Source organism: Cherax quadricarinatus, chromosome 76, assembly GCF_038502225.1.
Source record: "Cherax quadricarinatus isolate ZL_2023a chromosome 76, ASM3850222v1, whole genome shotgun sequence".
Lineage (NCBI taxonomy): Eukaryota > Metazoa > Arthropoda > Malacostraca > Decapoda > Parastacidae > Cherax > Cherax quadricarinatus.
Genome location: NC_091367.1, coordinates 10,913,564 through 10,937,176, shown reverse-complemented (window position 1 = coordinate 10,937,176; position 23,613 = coordinate 10,913,564). Strand labels below are relative to the sequence as shown.

The window sequence follows — 23,613 nt, the reverse complement described above, 5'->3', positions numbered from 1 at the left end:
ATATCCCTGTTATCTTAGCGTGTTTATGAGACAGAAAAAGAAACCAGCAATCCTACCATCATGCAAAACAGTTACAGGTTTTTGTTTCACAGTCATCTGGCAGGACGGTAGTACTTTCATCTGTCCTTTCCATGATCAATGGAAATACTGCAGAAACTGAAAAACTTACATTTGACAGCCACTGCTGAAGTGAAGCAATAGTAATCATCCCTGCAACAGTGTATTTTTGGCCAACAACTGCACATCTGTCTTTGCCCACACTGCTCATGATCCCACCCCCTCCTGCAAACAATCGAAACCTCATTCCCCAAATTACTCTCAATAATATCCCACTTATTCCCATTTGTAACATTACCCCATGAGGACATTTTTACTGTATTTTATTGTTCATATTTTCCTTTCAACCATAATCTATCATTCACTGTATTATTATTATTATTATTATTTTTTTTTTTTTTCAACAAGTCGGCCGTCTCCCACCGAGGCAGGGTGACCCAAAAAAAGAAAAAATCCCCAAAAAGAAAATACTTTCATCATCATTCAACACTTTCACCACACTTGCACATTATCACTGTTTTTGCAGAGGTGCTCAGAACACAACAGTCTAGAAGCATACACATATAAAGATACACAACATATCCCTCCAAACTGCCAATATCCCAAACCCCTCCTTTAAAGTGCAGGCATTGTACTTCCCATTTCCAGGACTCAAGTCCGACTATATGAAAATAACCGGTTTCCCTGAATCCCTTCACTAAATATTACCCTGCTCACACTCCAACAGATCGTCAGGTCCCAAGTACCATTCGTCTCCATTCACTCCTATCTAACACGCTCACGCACGCTTGCTGGAAGTCCAAGCCCCTTACCCACAAAACCTCCTTTACCCCCTCTCTCCAACCCTTTCGAGGACAACCCCTACCCCGCCTTCCTTCCCCTATAGATTTATATGCTTTCCATGTCATTCTACTTTGATCCATTCTCTCTAAATGACCAAACCACCTCAACAACCCCTCTTCTGCCCTCTGACTAATACTTTTATTAACTCCACACCTTCTCCTAATTTCCACACTCCGAATTTTCTGCATAATATTTACACCACACATTGCCCTTAAACAGGACATCTCCACTGCTGCATTTACCACCCAAGCTTCACACCCATATAAGAGTGTTGGTACTACTATACTTTCATACATTCCCTTCTTTGCCTCCATAGATAACGTTTTTTGACTCCACATATACCTCAACGCACCACTCACCTTTTTTCCCTCATCAATTCTATGATTAACCTCATCCTTCATAAATCCATCCGCCGACACGTCAACTCCCAAGTATTATTATTATTATTATTATTATTATTATTATTATTATTATTATTATTATACTGTATTAATGTAATGTACTAAACCCATAAGGATCATTCAGTGTTACATGGCAGAAATGAGAGATGATTGTGAAGAAAGGGGAACAAGTAGAGATGTTGAAGGAAGGACATCAGCTGAAAAGATGGGAGTCACAGACGATGCAGTAAATCAGCATGTTAAAAAAAAAAAACACCATGCATGTGTGCATTCATGCAGTAGAGATGGGGGGCTTTCTGAGGGAAGGGAGGGAAAAGTGTGCAAGTCATGACATTGAAAACAACATCTATCTTGTCTGATGTGATAGTTTTGCTTTTTATTCACAGTTTTGAAATTTCCAGATTATTCTTTCATGAACTATCAGAATCTCTAAAATCTGATTTTTTTTTTTTCAACAAGTCGGCCGTCTCCCACCTTAAATGCAATTTACCAATGAATTTTATTCTTAAACAGTATTCTTCTTCTTTCAACGCACCGGCCATATCCCACCGAGGTGGGGTGGCCCAAAAGAAAAAAAAAGAGTTTCTCCTCTTACATTTAGTAATATATACAGGAGAAGGGGTTGAAACAGTATTATGATTATTATATTCACCAAAAATTTATTTAGGTTAGCAGTCTTGAATAATTTCTGACTGTGTTAGTAGCTTAATAGATCAGATAATAGATAATACAGCCTCTCCTCACTTATCAACAGAGTTCCGTTACTAAGACCACGTCGTTGCTAAGTGAAGAGCATACCGTAATGGTAGTGAGTTTGTGTCAGCCATCTTTGATATTATTTTAATGTCACTTTTGCACCATTTAAAACATTTCTGGTATATTTTTAAATGTTTATACAGTAGTGTACTGTATATTGATATAACCAAAACAGAAGAAATCAGCTCTAATATACATAATTTAGGTATGAATACTGGTCAGAGAGTCCGTCGTAAGTCCGAGGCGTCGGTAAACAAGTACTACGTCGCAAAGTGAGAAGAGGCTGTATACAAATTTGTTGAATGAACACTGCACTTTTTGCTATTTTTTTTTCTAAGTATGTTATTTATTTTAATGTTTTTTTTTCAGCATTCTAAAAAGAATGCTTGTCAGTTTTTCAATAAGGCAAACCTATGGTTAAAAGCATCTTTTCTATCACCTTTTTGAACATCAGTAAAACATATTTATCATTTTAGAGATAGTGTGCAAAATAAGTCAATTTGATTTCACTATGTATTTTATTAATGATTTTCTACATAGTACAGTTCTGTGCTTCTTTTGTACTTGTTGACAGTTCTGGGCACCAGATAATGTTTGCAGTACAAACAGGTTTGCATCCTATTGTGAAAAGTAGATAAGTCATATGAAATACAAAATATTTTTTAAGTTTTCTTGGAAAATCATAATCTAGTATATAGGCACATTATTATATACTCTTCCTGAGCATCAGCACATTAATCATAACTCCTACTTCAATGCTGGCTGGCAAGGCAGAGGTTAATCCAAAAACCCACCAATAAAGCTGACAGTCCCAAGAATCCATTACCATGTATGCCAGGCTAATGGAAGCACCAGTGTGACAAGCAATAGCTGAATCACATTAAGGAAATTTACACAATGAACTGATAAAAAATGACTAATTAAAACATATCTCTAAACAGTATTTTAATTTAATACACCTAACCATAATTAACTTATACAGTACCATATATCATGTATCATACTAAGCAATCAATTTTTCTAATTACACTAGATTATTACTACATTTATAGGAAAGCACTAAAACAGTAAGGATCACAGAGCAACAAATGGTATAGATGAAAGAAAGCAAGCATGTACACACACACACACACACTTCACTCATGAGGTGCTGCAAAGAGAACACTGGCAGCAAGGAAGGGATTGGGGGAGGGGAAAAGAAACGGAATGTACAGGAGGGTCCTGCATATACAACACCCTCTTTTTGGTGTTCCATGTTTTTGTTGGCTTTCAACTGAGCCACTATTCATTATGTTCTGTATTTTCACTGCTTTTCCACTATTTTCGTATAACAATTGCATAAGGGAAGGGCAACTGGCACCATTAACCTTTAAACTGTCCAAACGTGGATCTACGTTCACTCACATCCTGTTCTTCTTCACTCCTAAAAGATGGTATACCTCCCTGGCCAGTGCATGAAATTACCACTTCCCTTTCTTCGTCGACATTTAAAAGTTCCTCAAAATATTCTCGCCATCTACCCAGAACCTTCATCTCCCCATCTACTAACTCCCCTACTCTGTTTTTAACTGACAAATCCATTCGTTCTCTAGGCTTTCTTAACTTGTTTAACTCACTCTAAAAAAATTTTCTTATTTTCATTAAAATTTCTTGACAGTGCCTCTCCCACTCTATCATCTGCTCCCCTTTTGCACTCTCTCACCACTCTCTTCACCTTTCTTTTACTCTCCATATACTCTACTCCTCTTATAACACTTCTGCTTTGTAAAAACCTCTCATAAGCTAACATTTTCTCTTTTATCACACCCTTTACTTCATTCCACCAATCACTCCTCATTCCTCCTGCACCCACCCTCCTATAACCACAAACTTCTGCCCCACATTCTAATTCTGCATTTTTAAAACTATTCCAACCCGCTTCAACCCCACTATTACTCATACTTGCACCAGCCCACCTTTCTGCCAATATTTGCTTATATCTCACCCGAACTTCCTCCTCCCTTGGTTTATACACTTTCACCTCCCTTTGCTTGTTGTTGCCATTTTCCTCTTCCCATCTACCTCTTACTCTAACTGTAGCTACAACTAAATAATGATCCAATATATCAGTTTCCCCTCAATAAACGTGTACATCCTGGAGCCTACCCATCAACCTTCTATCCACCAATACATAATCTAACAAACTATTTTCATTACGTGCTATATCATACCTTGTATATTTATTTATCCTCTTCATAAAATATGTATTACTTATTACCAAACCTCTTTCTACACATAGCTCAATTAAATGCTCCCCATTTTCATTTACCCCTAGCACCCCAAATTTACCTACTACTCCCTCCACAACATTTTTGCCCATTTTAGCATTGAAATCCCCAACAACCATTACTCTCACACTTGGTTCAAAACTCCCCACGCATTCACTCAACATTTCCCAAAATCTCTCTCCTCTACACTTCTCTCTTCTCCAGGTGCATATATGCTTACTATAACCCACTTTTCACATCCAACCTCTATTTTACTCCACATAATCCTTGAATTAATACACTTGTAGTCCCTCTTTTCCTGCCATACCTTATCCTTCAACATTATTGCTACTCCTTCTTTAGCTCTAACTCTATTTGAAACCCCTGACCTAATCCCATTTATTCCTCTCCACTGAAACTCTCCCACCCCCTTCAGCTTTGTTTCACTTAAAGCCAGGACATCCAGCTTCTTCTCATTCATAACATCCACAATCATCTCTTTCTTATCATTTGCACAACATCCACGCACATTCAGACTTCCCACTTTGGCAATTTTCTTCTTCTTATTCTTCTTAGTAATTATTACAGGAAAAGGGGTTACTAGCCCATTGTTCCTGGCATTTTAGTTGACTTTTACAACACACGTGGCTTACGGAGGAGAGATTCTTATTCCACTTCCCCATGGATATAAAAGGAAAAGTAATAAGACCAAGAACTATTAAGATAAAATCAAAGAAAACTCGCATGAGTGTGTATAAATAAACATGTACATGTATGTGTAGTGTGACCTAAGTGTAGAAGTAAGTACAGTATTTACATAAATGCACCAACACGGGTTATATTGCAAAGTACAGAAAGAGAATACATTAAGGGCAGCACATCAAAGGAGAGCAATAAATGAAGTCATCAGAGATGCACAACACACAAAGAAGACAGTGAACTAAAACCATAGTGTTAAACATCTGGGCAGCATCCATCAAACAGATTAACACCCAATCCACCAGCAAATCACAATGATGCATGAATAGCATCATTGTGATCCTTTCACTAGAGAAGCATGTTGTTCACTGATAGATCAAAGCTCTAGAAGCAGGCTCGAACCTGAGGTGACCAAAAGTGAGAGATAAAGGTCTTCATGCACAGCAAACACATAGAGGCAACACAGACAGGTGATGTAGCAGCAGGCTCACTAAGATGTAGTTCTACAGTTTACTATTCCTACAAGGGCAAAAAAAATAAAAAATACTTTATGCAAACAAGGTGTCAAGCCTCAAAAATTTAGCGGTAATTATCAAAGGATACATATAAGTGAAGGTAAGCCTGTGAACATGGAAATTCCAGTCATGAAGCCAACATATTCAAGGGCTGTTAAAGCAAGGCCAGCTATCAGTCCTCCAAGAAATCTGCAAGAAACAATATATCTTGTTTAAGAACATTATTATTTTTTATTTATTTTCTAATGATAACCTACAGTATCAGTCACATTTCACATTCTTAGCAGGCTCACAGGAGCTAAAATATTCAAGCATATATTACTCCACAATTTTTTGCTGGATCACCTCCATTACTATTACACAGTAATCAAAACTAAGCACCAACCACTGGGGTCATACAGCATGGCCAAATCACGTCCAATGTTAATGTTAAATGTTAAATAGAAAATTATCAGCCAGTTTAGTGAACACTAAGGGTTTGAGATGATCCCATAAATATAATAATATCTGAGCATTTAAAATGTGTAAACTAAATGTAATAATTAATGATTTTGCTTTTAAAATTATTACATCATAAATTACTATTACTATTATTTTTTTAATACACTGCCAGTTTCCCACCAAGGCAGGGTAACTCAAAAAATAAGAAACATTTTCATCATCGTTCACTCCATCACTGTCTTGCCAGAGATGCGTCTACAGTTAAAACACTGCAACATATCAACACCCCTCCTTCAGAATACAGGCACTGTACTTCCCACCTCCAGGACTCAAGCCCAGCTAACCAGTTCCCCTGAACCCTTTCATTAATGTTACTTTGCTCATAATCCAACAGTACATAAAGCCATAAAAATCATTTGTCTCCACTCCTATCTAACATGCTCACGCATGCCTGCTGAAACTCCAAGCCCCTCACATACAAAACCTTCTTTACCCCCTCCCTCCAACCTGCTAGGAAAATGATAGGATGGATAATGAGAACCTTCAAAACTAGGGATGTCAAGAACATGATGATTCTCTTCAAATTGCTTTTTCTTTCTAAGCTGGAATATTGCTGTACACTAATGGCCCCTTTCAAGGCAGGCAAAATTGCAGACCTGGAGAATACAGCCTCTCCTCACTTAGTAACATACTCATTTACCGACAACTTGGACTTACGATAGGCTCTCTGACCAATATGCATACCTAAATAATGTATATTAGAGCTGATTTTCTCTATTCTGTTTATTACAATATATAGTACACTACTGTATAAACATTTAAAAATATACTAAAAATGTTATAAATGGGAAAAAGGTGACATTAACCCTTTGACTGTCGCGGCCGTATATGTATATACGTCTTACGAGGTACCGTGTTTGACGTATATATACTCATAAATTCTAGCGGCTTCAAATCAAGAAGGAGAAAGCTGGTAGGCCCACATGTGAGAGAATGGATCTGTGTGGTCAGTGTGCACCATATAAAAAAATTCCTGGAGCACGCAGTGCATAATAATAAAAAAAAAACTGACCGTTTTTTTTAAATTAAAATGCCGACTTTGTGATCTATTTTCGTATAGTATTTATGGCTGTATTCTCGTTTTCTTGGTCTCATTTGATAGAATGGAAAACATATTATAGAAATAGAGGTGATTTTGATTGATTTTACTATAAAAAGAACCTGGAAATGGAGCTCAAAGTACGGGAAATGTTTGATTTTTGCCAATGTTCAAAAGTAAACAAATGATGTCATTGTCCAATAAATGTCCAACTAGCCATTCTAATATGCAGTCATGAATGGGTTCATGTTATTTACACAATTATTACAGTATTGCAGGAATCTGCATAATAGTAAATCTTCCATTTTTTGTTTGAATAAAAATTCAAAATAGAAAGCAAGAGTAATATCAGAGGGGCCTGGAGACATGACTGATGAACAAAGAAAATGTTATTTTAGAGCCAGGAATGTCTGTATTGTTCATTCTGGACCTTATTTTGAAACTGTCATATTTTTTAATTTTCATGAAATTGGCCAAATTGCCAATTTCTGACCACTTTATTGGGTAGTTGAAATTGGTAAATGGGCAGTTTCTTGAACTCAATCGATAGCAAAAACGAAGTTCTAAAGAAATAGCTATGAGTTTGTTCGACTGGAACAATGGAATTAGCTGAAAATAGGGCTCAAAGTGGGCGAAATCGTCGATTTGTAAATATCGCCGAGGTCGCTAACTTCGCGAAAGCGTAATTCCATCTGTTTTCCATCAAATTTCGTTTTTTTGGTGTCATTACAATCGGGAAAAGATTCTCTATAATTTCATAAGAAAAAATTATTTTTTTTTTTAAATTTTGCGACACCAGGAGACACCTCAGGATTGGGGGTTGCGACAGTGAAGGGGTTAAAAACAATATCAAAGATGGTTGACACAAACCCACTACCATTATATGTAGTATGCTCCTTGCTTAGCAATGAATTCGTTTACTGACGTGGCCTTAGGAATGGAACTCTGTCATTAAGTGAGGAGAGGCTGTATACAGAGAACTTTCACAGCACATATATAAGTATGATGAAGCACCTAAATTACTGGGAACGGTTGAAATCCCTTGATTTGTACTCCCTGGAATTTAGGCAAGAAACATATATACATGATAATATACACTTGGAAAATCCTAGAGGGACTAGTCCCAAATCTGCACACGAAAATCACTCCCTACGAAAGCAAAAGACTTGGCAGATGCAACATCCCCCCAGTGAAAAGCAGGGGTGCCACGAGTACACTAAGACACAACACAGTAAGTGTCAAGGGCCTCCCTGGCTGTCTTTGAGAAGGAATTGGACAGGCACCTAGAGTTGGTACAAGACCAAGACTGTAGCTCGTATGTCAGTTTACGTGTGGCCAGCAGTAACAGCCTGGTTGATCAGGTCCTGATCCACCATGAGACCTGATCACAGACCAGGCCGCGGGGGCGTAGATCCCAGAAACCCCGTCCAGGTATAACCTTTCCTAGGACAACCCCCTACCCCTCCTTCCTTCCACTACAGATTTATATACCCTCAAAGTCATTCTATTTTGTTCTGTCCTCCTTCAATGTCTGAACCACCTCAACAACCCCTCCTCAGCCTTCTGGACTTTTGGAAACCCCGCAACTCCTCCTAATCTCCAAGCTACAGATTCTCTGTATGTATTCACACTACACATTGCCCTCAGACACAACACCACTTCCTCCAGCCTTCTCTCTGTTGCAACATTCACCACCCATGCTTCACACCCATTTTATATTCACAAAAAGCACTAAACCCATATGGGTTGTTCAGCCTTATTACAGCAAATGATGCTTTGGCATCTTAACAGGTAATACTACTGTAGTGATTCCATGCTATTTATATTCGTCAGAATATAAGGATTCCAAACAATTTATACCTTGTACTACCATAAGGTGATTCCAAGTTGTTGTTGAGGTGGTTTGGTCATTTAGAGAGAATGGATCAAAGTACACAGAATGACATGGAGAGCATATAATAAATCTGTAGGGGAAGGAAGGCAGGGTAGAGGTCATCCTCAAAAAGGTTGGAGGGAGGGGGGTAAAGGAGGTTTTGTGGGCGAGGGGCTTGGACTTCCAGAAAGCATACATGAGTGTGTTAGGCAGGAGTGAATGGAGACGAATGGTTTTTGGGACCTGATGAGCTGTTGGAGTGTGAGCAGGGTAATATTTAGTGAAGGGATTCAGGGAAACCGGTTATTTTTATATAGCCGGACTTGAGTTCTGGAAATGGAAAGTACAATGCCTGCACTTTAAAGGAGGGATTTGGGATATTGGCAGTTTGGAGGGATGTGTAACAGGATGGTATATATATAATTGGGCCCTGATATTATATTCTATAGGGAGTTTATTATATTATTTCAGGTCTCTTTTTATATTGTATCTTTATACAGTGGAGCTTAACGATCACCTCCAAATGCGACCAATTATGTAAGTGTATTTATGTAATTGCGTTTGTACGTGTATGTTTGGGGGTCTGAAATGGACTAATCTACTTCACAATATTCCTTATGGGAAAAAAGTCGGTCAGTACTGGCACCTGAACATACTTCTGGAATGAAAAAAGTTCGTTTCCACTGTATATGCTTCTAAACTGTTGTATCTGGGCACCTCTGCAAAAACAGTGATTATGTATGAGTGAGGTGAAAGTGTTGAATGATGATGAGAGTATTTTCGTTTTAGGGATTTTCTTTCTTTTTGGGTCACCCTGCCTAGGTGGGAGATGGCCGACTTGTTGAAAAAAAAAATAAAGTACGTACTACTGTAATTACAGTACAACCTTTATACTGAAGAGAATATTTGGATACAGTGATTTTCAGGATTACCATTATTAATATACAGACGTTATTTGCTCTATGATGGTTCAATTTACAATACATGTTTTTTTTTTTTTCAACAAGTCGGCCGTCTCCCACCGAGGCAGGGTGACCCAAAAAAAAAAAGAAAGAAAATCCCCAAAAAGAAAATACTTTCATCATCATTCAACACTTTCACCACACTCGCACATTATCACTGTTTTTGCAGAGGTGCTCAGAGTACAACAGTTTAGAAGCATACACATATAAAGATACACAACATATCCCTCCAAACTGCCAATATCCCAAACCCCTCCTTTAAAGTGCAGGCATTGTACTTCCCATTTCCAGGACTCAAGTCCGACTATATGAAAATAACCGGTTTCCCTGAATCCCTTCACTAAATATTACCCTGCTCACACTCCAACAGATCGTCAGGTCCCAAGTACCATTCGTCTCCATTCACTCCTATCTAACACGCTCACGCATGCTTGCTGGAAGTCCAAGCCCCTTGCCCACAAAACCTCCTTTACCCCCTCTCTCCAACCCTTTCGAGGACGACCCCTACCCCGCCTTCCTTCCCCTATAGATTTGTATGCTTTCCATGTCATTCTACTTTGATCCATTCTCTCTAAATGACCAAACCACCACAATAACCCCTCTTCTGCCCTCTGACTAATACTTTTATTAACTCCACACCTTTTCCTAATTTCCACACTCCGAATTTTCTGCATAATATTTACATCACACATTGCCCTTAAACAGGACATCTCCACTGCCTCCAACCGTCTCCTCGCTGCTGCATTTACCACCCAAGCTTCACACCCATATAAGAGTGTTGGTACTACTATACTTTCATACATTCCCTTCTTTGCCTCCATAGATAACGTTTTTTGACTCCACATATACCTCAACGCACCACTTGCCTTTTTTCCCTCATCAATTCTATGATTAACCTCATCCTTCATAAATCCATCCGCCAACACGTCAACTCCCAAGTATCTGAAAACATTCACTTCTTCCATACTCCTCCTCCCCAATTTGATATCCAATTTTTCTTTATCTAAATCATTTGACACCCTCATCACCTTACTCTTTTCTATGTTCACTTTCAACTTTCTACCTTTACACACATTCCCAAACTCATCCACTAACCTTTGCAATTTTTCTTTCTCCCATAAGCACAGTATCATCAGCAAAAAGTAACTGTGTCAATTCCCATTTCGAATTTGATTCCCCAAAATTTAATCCCACCCCTCTCCCAAACACCCTAGGATTTACTTCCTTTACAACCCCATCTATAAATATATTAAACAACCATGGTGACATTACACATCCCTGTCTAAGACCTACTTTTACCGGGAAGTAGTCTCCCTCTCTTCTACACACCCTAACCTGAGCCTCACTATCCTCATAAAAACTCTTTACAGCATTTAATAACTTACCACCTATTCCATATACTTGCAACAACTGCCACATTGCTCCTCTATCCACTCTATCATATGCCTTTTCTAAATCCATAAATGCAATAAAAACTTCCCTACCTTTATCTAAATACTGTTCACATATATGCTTCAATGTAAAAACTTGATCTACACATCCCCTACCCACTCTGAAACCTCCTTGCTCATCCACAATCCTACATCTGTCTTACCTCTAAGTCTTTCAATTATAACCCTACCGTACACTTTTCCTGTTATACTCAGTAAACTTATTCCTCTATAATTTTTACAGTCTCTTTTGTCCCCTTTCCCTTTATATAAAGGGACTATACATGCTCTCCGCCAATCCCTAGGTACCTTCCCCTCTTTCATACATTTATTAAACAAAAGTACCAACCACTCCAACACTATATCCCCCCCTGCTTTTAACATTTCTGTCATGATCCCATCAGTTCCAGCTGCTTTACCCCCTTTCATTTTACGTAATGCCTCACGTACCTCCCCCACACTTACATTCTGCTCTTCTTCACTCCTAAAAGATGGTATACCTCCCTGACCAGTGCATGAAATTACTGCCTCTGTTTCTTCCTTAACATTTAAAAGTTCCTCAAAATATTCTCGCCATCTACCTAATACCTCCATCTCCCCATCTACTAACTCCCCTACTCTGTTTTTAACTGACAAATCCATACTTTCCCTAAGCTTTCTTTACTTATTTAACTCACTCCAAAATTTTTTCTTATTTTCATTAAAATTTCTTGACAGTGCCTCTCCCACTCTATCATCTGCTCTCCTTTTGCACTCTCTCACCACTCTCTTTACCTTTCTTTTACTCTCCATATACTCTGCTCTTCTTATAACACTTCTGCTTTGTAAAAACCTCTCATAAGCTACCTTTTTCTCTTTTATCACACCCTTTACTTCATCATTCCACCAATCACTCCTCTTTCCTCCTGCCCCCACCCTCCTATAACCACAAACTTCTGCCCCACATTCTAATACTGCATTTTTAAAACTATTCCCACCCTCTTCAACCCCCCACTAGCCCACCTTTCTGCCAATAGTCGCTTATATCTCACCCGAACTTCCTCCTACCTTAGTTTATACACTTTCACCTCCCTCTTACTTGTTGTTGCCACCTTCCTCTTTTCCCATCTACCTCTTACTCTAACTGCAGCTACAACTAAATAATGATCCGATATATCCGTTGCCCCTCTATAAACATGTACATCCTGGAGCCTACCCATCAACCTTTTATCCACCAATACATAATCTAATAAACTACTTTCATTACGTGCTACATCATACCTTGTATATTTATTTATCCTCTTTTTCATAAAATATGTATTACTTATTACCAAATCTCTTTCTACACATAGCTCAATTAAAGGCTCCCCATTTACATTTACCCCTGGCACCCCAAATTTACCTACTACTCCCTCCATAACATTTTTACCCACTTTAGCATTGAAATCCCCAACCACCATTACTCTCACACTTGATTCAAAACTCCCCATGCATTCACTCAACATTTCCCAAAATCTCTCTCTCTCCTCTACACTTCTCTCTTCTCCAGGTGCATACACGCTTATTTATTATAACCCACTTTTCACATCCAATCTTTATTTTACTCCACATAATCCTTGAATTAATACATTTATAGTCCCTCTTTTCCTGCCATAGCTTATCCTTCAACATTATTGCTACTCCTTCTTTAGCTCTAACTCTATTTGAAACCCCTAACCTAATCCCATTTATTCCTCTCCACTGAAACTCTCCCACCCCCTTCAGCTTTGTTTCACTTAAAGCCAGGACATCCAGCTTCTTCTCATTCATAACATCCACAATCATCTCTTTCTTATCATCTGCACAACATCCATGCACATTCAGACTTCCCACTTAGACAATTTTCTTCTTCTTATTCTTTTTAGTAATCTTTACAGGAAAAGGGGTTACTAGCCCATTGTTCCTGGCATTTTAGTTGACTTTTACAACACGCATGGCTTACGGAGGAAAGATTCTTATTCCACTTCCTCATGGATATAAAAGGAAAAGTAATAAGACCAAGAACTAGTTTCTCCTTTTAAGATAAACTCTAAAGCCTCTTACGAAACTTCAGATGAGTGTGTATAGATGGGTGCGTGTATATATATGCTTGTACATGTATGTGTAGTGTGACCTAAGTGTAAGTAGAAGTAGCAAGACTTACCTGTAATCTTGCATATTTATGAGACAGACAAAAGACATCAGCAATCCTACCATCATGTATAACAATCACAGGCTTTCGTTTTACACTCACTTGGCAGGACGGTAGTACCTCCCTGGGTGGTTGCTGTCTACCAACCTTACATGTATTTCAACTTAATGATGGTGCAACAGCGATGCACATTCAGTAACAATTACTGTTAGTTCTATGCTTCACAACATTCCTCAGGAGCAGTTTGCTTTCAGCTGACTACATTAATGATGAGTACCTGTACAACATATCACTACATGTATCATCCTAAGGTAATCAAGTCAATGTACTGTAAAATTTCTCTTTTGTACTGTACAGTACTGTACATTTATTCCCCTCAAGGAAGGTTCCTTGATGTTGGTGAGGGGCTCTTGATTTAGGGAATTGGATCTGTGCTCCAGTTCCCCAAATTAAGCCTGAATGCCTTCCACACCCTCCCCCCAGGCGCTGTATAATCCTCTGGGTTTAGCACTTCCCCCTTGATTATAATAATAATGTACATTTATTGATAGGATAAACTTGTATTCATTTACTTATTTTTCAATACTGGTATTTAGTTAGTAACAGTAATTATTTGTTTATTTACTTATTTAGTGACAATTATTTATTTACTTATTTATAGTATCATATTCATATTTGATTTATGATGGAGTCATTGGAATGTAACCCCATTGTAAGTCGAGGAGCACTTGCATTTACAGAATTTTTTTTATATAAATGCAACTTTGTAACACCCTTTGTTGTGCTTACAATTACATTTTCAGCACTTATTCTTTTATCTTGCAAGGCCCTACAAGTATTTCCCTCAAAGTTTCTGCTAGAGAAGGATCAGCTACCACAATGCTACTCAGCTAAACTTGCAGATTATAATATGCTTTATAGCCCAATGCTATGGTAAACTACTGGCTCACCCACAACAAGCAACAACTTATCACTAAATACATCATTATATGCAACCTGGCACTACCTGTATAACATCTTGTAATTAACACAATTATACTATGATTTGCAAAACAAAATACCAACACAATTGTAACACTCCTAGCTACATAGACAATTTTGTCACCTATGGCAATATGAAAGCATGGTACTTACTCTCCATCACGCCTCCTATAATCAACTTCCATGAAGTCTACTGGCAAGCAAGCAAGAACATTTTCCTCCTGCAAAGTTAATAATAAATTGCGTGTCTAAATTTACAACTTATTATTAACCAAATTTGGTTTGACTATGAGCATTTGAGAAAGCAGTTTACTATGTAGAATGAAGTAATGACCAATGACTTGGAATAAGAGTTTAAATGAAGGAAATTATTGTGATGAATGGTTTGAAAAACCGACAAGTTGAAGATTGAGACATTTATGCAACATATGGGAATCTTTATTCAGGAAACGTTTCGCCACACAGTGGCTTCATCAGTCCAATACAAAGTAGAAAGGCGTAAGGAGAGGAGGAGTTTGAGGTAATCAGTCCCTCAGCCTGGAGTCGATGTGTTCAGTCCATCAATCTTGTAGAATGTACAGCATAGGGCCGTAGACGTGGCTTATATACTGTAGTGAGGTGAGGTGAAGCAAGAGGTGGGGGGGTCATAGTGGTACCATCCACTAGTCGAAGTAGGTCTTTGTCCAAAGGTTGAACAAGTGTTGAAGAATTCTTTGTAATAAGATCAGTCTAATACTTTGTATTGGACTGATGAAGCCACTGTGTGGCGAAACGTTTCCTGAATAAAGATTCCCATATGTTGCATAAGTGTCTCAATCTTTAACTTGTCGGTTTTTCAAACCATTCATCACAACTGTCAGACACTGCAGCATCATGGGATCTTATTACAAAGAATTCTTCAACACTTGTTCAACCTTTGGACGAAGACCTACTTTGACTAGTGGATGGTACCACTATGACCCCACCTCCTCCTGCTTCACCTCACCTCACTACAGTATATAAGCCACGTCTACGGTCCTATGCTGTACATTCTACAAGATTGATGGACTGAACACATCGACTCCAGTCTGAGGGACTGATTACCTCAAACTCCTCCTCTCCTTACGCCTTTCTACTTTGCATTGGACTGATGAAGCCACTGTGTGGCGAAACGTTTCCTGAATAAAGATTCCCATAAGTTGCGTAAGTGTCTCAATCTTCAAGGAAATTATTGCCAAATTACTGCGGTAAACATCATTTAATATTAAGATAGGAAACATGGAGACAGGCAAGTGAATAGTCAGAAATTATTAAACATTGCTTGTTTAACAAGGTTATGTAACTGCAGAAATATGGGCAGATAATTTTGCAAATAAAAATAGATATACCATACTGTATTAAGTTACTGTGCTCCTCCCAAGCTAAGTTACACTTGTGAGGACATTCTGTGGGTTGTTTGGGTGGGCAATTACTCTCTCAACACTCCATAGACAGAGAGCCAACAATTTAATAATTTCTCTGATATAAATGGCATGCATATTCCTCTTGTCAAAATTTCAAGAGTTCAACGATGAGAAATTTCAATTACTCAGATATGGTAAACACGAGGAAATTAATATATAATCTTCATCAGAGTACAAAACAAATTCTGGCCACAAAATAGAGCGAAACACCGTCAAAGACCTGGGAGTGATCATGTCGGAGGATCTCACCTTCAAGGACCATAACATTGTATCAATCGCATCTGCTAGAAAAATGACAGGATGGATAATGAGAACCTTCAAAACTAGGGATGCCAAGCCCATGATGACACTTCAGGTCACTTGTTTTATCTAGGCTGGAATATTGCTGCACACTAACAGCACCTTTCAAGGCAGGTGAAATTGCTGACCTAGAAAAATGTACAGAGAACCTTCACGGCGCGCATAACGGAGATAAAACACCTAAATTACTGGGAGCGCTTGAGGTTCCTGAACCTGTATTCCCTGGAATGCAGGCGGGAGAGATACATGATTATATACACCTGGAAAATCCTAGAGGGACTAGTACCGAACTTGCACACGAAAATCACTCACTACGAAAGCAAAAGACTTGGCAGACGATGCAACATCCCCCCAATGAAAAGCAGGGGTGTCACTAGCATGTTAAGAGACCATACAATAAGTGTCAGGGGCCCGAGACTGCTCAACTGCCTCCCAGCATACATAAGGGGGATTACCAACAGACCCCTGGCAGTCTTCAAGCTGGCACTGGACAAGCACCTAAAGTCGGTTCCTGACCAGCCGGGCTGTGGCTCGTACGTTGGTTTGCGTGCAGCCAGCAGTAACAGCCTGGTTAATCAGGCTCTGATCCACCAGGAGGCCTGGTCACAGACCGGGCCGCGGGGGCGTTGACCCCCGGAACTCTCTCCAGGTATATAACCTTAGTGGGTTTACCTCTTTCTCGTGAACTAAAAAAAAAAAATATAAGTTCCTGTACAGTTTGGAACAAACTGATAAACTGTAGATATAACTGATACACAGTATCTAATTATTGTGCAAAGAATATGATATATACAGGAATTCTTAGCTTAAGTTAATTTCAAAATTCACTCTTGAGCTTTTATCGCTTAATGTATACATGATCACCATGTATATTTGCCTTTACCTATAATACTGTATTTGTATTTAGTTACACTTAGAAAAGTTGGTTATGTGGCACAAATTTTGCTCCAGGTCTGAGAGTGGCATTGTTTATTATTTATTCAATAAAAAATTTAAACAATCTCTTAGCTACAACCTTTTGGTACAAACTGTTGCATTCTAGTCTTGGCTAAAAACCAGTCAATGAACATGACAGGATACTTACCCTAGCCAATAACACACTGATTAGAAGCACCACATGAGATGTCAGTGTTAAGAATCGTGCTGGGATTAATCCCGTTACTCTCATTTTGCCAGTAATAATAGAATCTTGTCACGCTTTTCTTTCTTGCTCTCTCATCTGTAATAAATAATTTGAATTATGATGAAGAATTTAACAAGTTTTTTTTAATTACTATAATTACAGTACGAGAGAATAATGGTACCAACCCTTTTATATGTGTGGTGAGGCATGCTTTCTGAACACTGCAGTGAGGTGGCAGCTAGAGGAAATGGGAGATTCATGTTTGTGAGCAATGCAGAAAATCTGGAGTGTAAAAATTAAAAAGGCGATGTAGGATCACCAAAAGCATAATTCAGAGGGCCGAGGAGAGGTGTTGGTGGTTTGGGCATGCAGAGAACATGGAGTGGGATAGGTTGAGAAAGAGGGTACAAGAGTGGAAGATAATAGGGTAAGGGGTCATCCCAGGAATGGTTGGAGGGAAGGGGTACAAGAGGCTTTGAGTTTTAGGGGCTTGAGCATCCAGCAGATTTGTTCAAGTGTTCATTAGATAGGAGTGAATGGAGACAAGTATTTTTAATGGATATGCTGTTGGAGAGTGAGCAAGGTAATTTTCATGAAGGGTTTCAGGGTAACCAGTTAACCAGACTTCGAGCCCTGGAAGTGGGAAGGGTAGTGCCTGCACTCTGAAGGAGTTGATGTTGCGGTCAAGAAGATAATCTGAATTGTAATGTCAGCACACTTCTGATAAAATATATCAAGGTTATTAAGAGCTAAATTATACTTATTGACATTATCAAGAGAGAGAGATTATAGTTCACATTGATCTAAAGTAGTATTGAATTTTTTTACAGATTCTTTGTGTGTTCTAACTCGAGCTGTGTTTTATTTTACGCTACATCATAAAATATACTGTAGTACAACAATAATGTAATCAAATTTAGTGCCAAACCCAAAAGGGTCATACAGCAATTCAGCTAAGGATGTGCAAAAAGAGTAATGTGCAAAGATGAGGAAGTGAAGGGAAGGAATGTGAGAGAGGAGGGGTTAGTGGGGGGGTAGGAGAGAATGCAAGAGGAAAAGTAAAATCAAAGTTGATGCTTTAAGTTAGTTTGTTAAGAAAGTTAGAGAGAATCAGCAAGGTCAGTTAGAATTAGTGTGTTGGGATATATTGAACAAATAGGTAGCCTTTGGACTCTTCTGGCTGAGTTCCAAATTTTGGGGGCTTTTATGTGCTCTTGAGTTTTTACTCAGGTTAAGTCAAGCATGGGGTTATCCAATAGGTATTTGTTTCCTGTATTATGCTACTGTACTTATTTATTTCATGGGGAAGGGGCTATAAACCTGTAGAGGCTATATGGTTATACAGTGCCTTGGGGAATAGGAAGCAATCAGATTTAGTCCAAAGAAAAGGAGGGTAGCTACAATTTTAAAATGAAGCACCTTAAACTGGAATCAATTGCTCCCTTGAGGGGTACAGTTGCTGTCTACCACATAGAGTATAAGGCTGGGGAGCTACTTGGACCACAAGAGTCCAGGACCAGTAAACCAGAGGTCACTGCTGTCATGGCCTGCTATAAGCTATACCACCTTTAGGTGTCCTACATACATACCATCTTGCCACACCCATGCCATAAGGCCAGCAGTAGTGATTATGTGAAGCACTAAAACCATTGGTTCATTCAGTGCAAGGAGGGGAAGCTTGACCTATGGTTTAGCACTTAGTTTTGATTATATTAATAATTGACCTTCTGCGTACTAATTGTGAAACAGATGTGCTATTCTTGCAGCCATCCAGGATGAAGGAACTTAACAAATCATCTTATGACAAACACCCCATATCAAGTCCCCCCCCCCCTCCCCCCACAATGAATAAACCAGCCAGGATAATTTAACAAGGAATGAGGAAGCATGCAGTTAGCCAGTCATAATGTAATCACTATTCAGAAATAGGTGCTGGTCAGCAAGAAAGTTGCCATGCATGAAGCACCAATAATGTAGACAGTACCTACTGAAGTGTGATTAAAAATAAGAAAATGACAATGAAGTGTTAGGTATTAAATATTACAGTATTATTAAATGTAAAGAAATATTGATGCAAAAAGATGACCTTTTTTTATATTTAAATCAGGGGAAGCACTAAACCCACTGGAGTTGTATAGTGCCTGAGGAATGAGGCATCCAGATTTGTTTTATGAAAAGGAAGGATAAATTCAGCTCCTTGGATTAAGGGCCTCTCTCACTAGTGTCTAGGAAGCAATAACCCCACAGGGGTCAAAATATAATGCTTGGGAATAGGAGATAGAGCAGGTTTGATCCAAAAGAATAAGAGATCCAATTCCTTGGATCAACTTTTTACCTTCAATATTACATTCATATTAAAGAGCTCTGACCCCTCAACAGAGGTTCCTTGACGCTGGTGAGAGGCTCTTGATCTAGGGAATTGTATTTGTGCTCCGGTTCCCTGAATTGAGCCTGAATACCTTCCATCTCCCCCCCCATGTGCTGTATAATTCTACAGGTTTAGTGCTCCCCAAAGATTATAATAATAATAATTAAAGAGCTCTGAATGTGTGGGGATCCCACAGCACTTGGGGAAAAGGAACTAATCAGAATTAATGCAAATGATGGTAGCTCCAATTTCCTGGATAGAGAACCCTTCATCAGCATCATATATACTTCTTAAGTGAGGCCTCATTTAGTGGTCATAAATGCATCAAAAAATATACAAAAAGGATAAAGAATCTGGTCCCATGTTTCAGAAACCTTTCCTGGAGTTTACCTGGAGTTTACCTGGAGAGAGTTTCGGGGGTCAACGCCCCCGCGGCCCGGTCTGTGACCAGGCCTCCTGGTGGATCAGCGCCTGATCAACCAGGCTGTTGCTGCTGGCTGCACGCAAACCAACGTACGAGCCACAGCCCGGCTGATCAGGAACTGCCTTTAGGTGCTTGTCCAGTGCCAGCTTGAAGACTGCCAGGGGTCTGTTGGTAATCCCCCTTATGTGTGCTGGGAGGCAGTTGAACAGTCTCGGTCCCCTGACACTTATTGTATGGTCTCTTAACGTGCTAGTGACACCCCTGCTTTTCATTGGGGGGATGGTGCATCGTCTGCCAAGTCTTTTGCTTTCGTAGTGAGTGATTTTCGTGTGCAAGTTCGGTACTAGTCCCTCTAGGATTTTCCAGGTGTATATAATCATGTATCTCTCCCTCCTGCGTTCCAGGGAATACAGGTTTAGAAACCTCAAGCGCTCCCAGTAATTGAGGTGTTTTATCTCCGTTATGCGCGCCGTGAAAGTTCTCTGTACATTTTCTAGGTCGGCAATTTCACCTGCCTTGAAAGGTGCTGTTAGAGTGCAGCAATATTCCAGCCTAGATAGAACAAGTGACCTGAAGAGTGTCATCATGGGCTTGGCCTCCCTAGTTTTGAAGGTTCTCATTATCCATCCTGTCATTTTTCTAGCAGATGCGATTGATACAATGTTATGGTCCTTGAAGGTGAGATCCTCCGACATAATCACTCCCAGGTCTTTGACGTTGGTGTTTCGCTCTATTTTGTGGCCAGAATTTGTTTTGTACTCTGATGAAGATTTAATTTCCTCATGTTTACCATATCTGAGTAATTGAAATTTCTCATCGTTGAACTTCATATTGTTTTCTGCAGCCCACTGAAAGATTTGGTTGATGTCCGCCTGGAGCCTTTCAGTGTCTGCAATGGAAGACACTGTCATGCAGATTCGGGTGTCATCTGCAAAGGAAGACACGGTGCTGTGGCTGACATCCTTGTCTATGTCGGATATGAGGATGAGGAACAAGATGGGAGCTAGTACTGTGCCTTGTGGAACAGAGCTTTTCACCGTAGCTGCCTCGGACTTTACTCTGTTGACGACTACTCTCTGTGTTCTGTTAGTGAGGAAATTATAGATCCATCGACCAACTTTTCCTGTTATTCCTTTAGCGCGCATTTTGTGCGCTATTACGCCATGGTCACACTTGTCGAAGGCTTTTGCAAAGTCTGTATATATTACATCTGCATTCTTTTTGTCTTCTAGTGCATTTAGGACCTTGTCGTAGATAGCACATATAAAAGCATTGAATTTCCACCCTCTGGAAAGTAATGGGGGGAATATGACTGAAATGTACAAATGGAGAGCAGTTATAAAGAGAAATATAAATAACATGTTGAAAATATCTAACGAAGACTCTGTGTAGCTTTATAGGTTAGGTGGGTGTGCAAGTGAATGTGGCTGGAAGTAAATTGGACTTGCCCAGCCTAAGCCAAAAGGTCTGCTGCAGTGTTCCACTGTTCATACATGTGCTATTACTGCAAGTATTACATTCAATGAAAAAAACAATCTATTATTAATCAGTTCTACACATCATTTCCTTTTTATTACTTCAAACTGTAAATGAGTATTTGATTCATTCATTGACTTGAGTTTATATGCACATAGTTCAGGATGCAAAGAAAAGATTATTTTATTATATATTGTATTTAAAGACAAAATAATGAAGACCTTAAAATAATGTAATAGGTCTTTATGATTAATGTTAAAATGATATACAAACTTTGTATCTTTCAGAATTAAAATATCCTACATAAGAAATGGAATATAATGTGTTTCATACCTTTAAATAATGATAAGGCTGGATAAAATAGTTTATGACAGGCAAATTTTTAAACTGTGCAATTTGTATGGCATTAAAGAGTAACACTATATACATCGAGCATGAGTTTAGAACTCTTAATTTATAAAGTATTTAATTATAAATACCATGGGAAAAGAATGGTAAATTCATTGTGAATATAGTATGTTATAGTACCATGTTATTTCATTTATTAAAAAAAGTCCTGTATATGAACCAGGTATAAGAATTTATTTTAACAATGCTTTCACTCATTACGCACAGTAATTATATATCAGAGTAATCAAGCGTCTTCAAAAAGCATGTGGACCAAATCAACGTTAGCACACTGCTCCTCCTCCAGCCTTTGGGGTCCTCCATACTTCATAAGGGTGGGCACACACTTAAGTTTGGTGCGGGCATCTGTGCGGAAAACACAGTTCTTGTCCTTCCAGAAGTCTCGGCTACCCACGCCCACGTAGACGAAGACAGCATCTTCAGGAGCCTTCTCCAGGGCTCCTTTGACCACAGGCTCCGCCACCACACAGTCTGGGCACCAACTCTTCCCCCTGGAGTCCTTTGACCCGCTGAACAGCACATATATCGGATTGTCTGAGTCCTTGAAAGAGTCTACTTTCTCCACAAAGGCATCAAAGCCTTCCACTTCGAATTTCTGGATCATAGCTGGCTATTTGTTAATATGTCGATAATGCAAGAGTGTAAGTCCAGCGCTCATGTGTTATGTCAGCCACCTGATGTGTTGTAACAATGATGCTAACTTTTGTTTCAACTACTGAAGCATATATACAATGACACGTATAAACATAACCACGTCATCTGAATTATAACCATTATTCCTACCTTTTTATATGGCAAGTAGCGGACAAACATGGCACTGTGAATATTTTGTTTGGGAATTCAAACATTTTGTCATGTTGAGCGTTTCATGATTGTCTGTGCCACGGAGCGAGTCAGGGGTTCATGAACACTGTGAACCTAGAGCCTGGCATATGAACCAATACTGCATAGGCCTACTGGCCCATGTAATAATAAATATCTTTATTTCTACAAGTACATGTACAAGGTATACAGTCCTAGCTGACATCAATGACATGCTACTATATAGAAAGCAGCTTGTTATGCAGAGCATTTTGGGCAAATTATGTCAGTGTCCCAGGATGCGACCCATACCAGTCAACTAACACCCAGGTACCCATTGTACTAATGGGTGAACATAGACAACAGGTGTAAAGAAACACGCCCAGCGTTTCTACCCTGGCTGGGTATTGAACCCAGCCCTCGCCGTGTGAAGCGAGAGCTTTAGCCACCAGAGTTTATTTAGATGCGGGTACACATAAGTGCAATTATCATACAAAGTAACATGTGTAAATTTCTTAGGATAACCCCAAAAAAAGTCAGTGACTAATTTTCATTGTGGTCCTTGAGGTTTAACTCGCCCTACTACACCCACTAAAATATACCGTGCCCACAGGATGGTTATGGGTGCATAATAAAGATGATAAACTAAACTAAAATATGCAATTTATCACCTTTTATTAAGACGTTTCTTCCACCACATTTAGCGTTGATGAAATTAAGACACATGTGCAACATCTGGATATCTTTATTGTAGACGTTTCGCCATCCAGTGGCTTTATCAATACAAATTCTAGGACATGATTTGAAGACAGTAGAACT

The 23,613-nt window shown here is 39.1% G+C and overlaps 1 protein-coding gene across 2 annotated transcripts; it reads right to left on the bottom strand.

Annotated features, from left to right (window-relative positions):
- Nucleotides 1-1,583: 1,583 nt before the first annotated feature.
- LOC128703574 (transmembrane protein 107) lies at nucleotides 1,584-22,915 on the bottom strand. Of its 2 annotated transcripts, XM_070101268.1 has the most exons (5): nucleotides 22,777-22,915; nucleotides 17,279-17,413; nucleotides 14,606-14,673; nucleotides 5,606-5,706; nucleotides 1,584-2,927 (listed from the first exon to the last, which is right to left on the bottom strand). In XM_070101268.1, the coding sequence occupies exons 2-5, from the start codon at nucleotides 17,360-17,362 to the stop codon at nucleotides 2,764-2,766; spliced, it is 417 nt and encodes a 138-aa protein (XP_069957369.1). In that variant the 5' UTR covers nucleotides 17,363-17,413; nucleotides 22,777-22,915; the 3' UTR covers nucleotides 1,584-2,763. The 2 variants fall into 2 exon arrangements, with proteins under 2 accessions (XP_069957369.1, XP_053654237.1); XM_053798262.2 differs by lacking the exons at nucleotides 1,584-2,927; nucleotides 5,606-5,706; nucleotides 14,606-14,673; nucleotides 17,279-17,413 and adding an exon at nucleotides 21,775-22,667 and having other exon boundaries at nucleotides 22,777-22,869.
- Between the last annotated feature and the right edge of the window lie 698 nt (nucleotides 22,916-23,613).

Bases quoted from the DNA above. Each gene is read 5' to 3' on its own strand.
- LOC128703574 (XM_070101268.1), bottom strand. From the start codon at position 17,362: ATGAGAGTAACGGGATTAATCCCAGCACGATTCTTAACACTGACATCT. The intron at 5,707-14,605 runs GTAAGTACCATG...TGTTTCTTGCAG, and splicing joins TATAGGAGGCGTGATGGAGA to ATTTCTTGGAGGACTGATAG. The intron at 2,928-5,605 runs GTATCCTTTGAT...AATGTGATTCAG, and splicing joins AGGCTTACCTTCACTTATAT to CTATTGCTTGTCACACTGGT.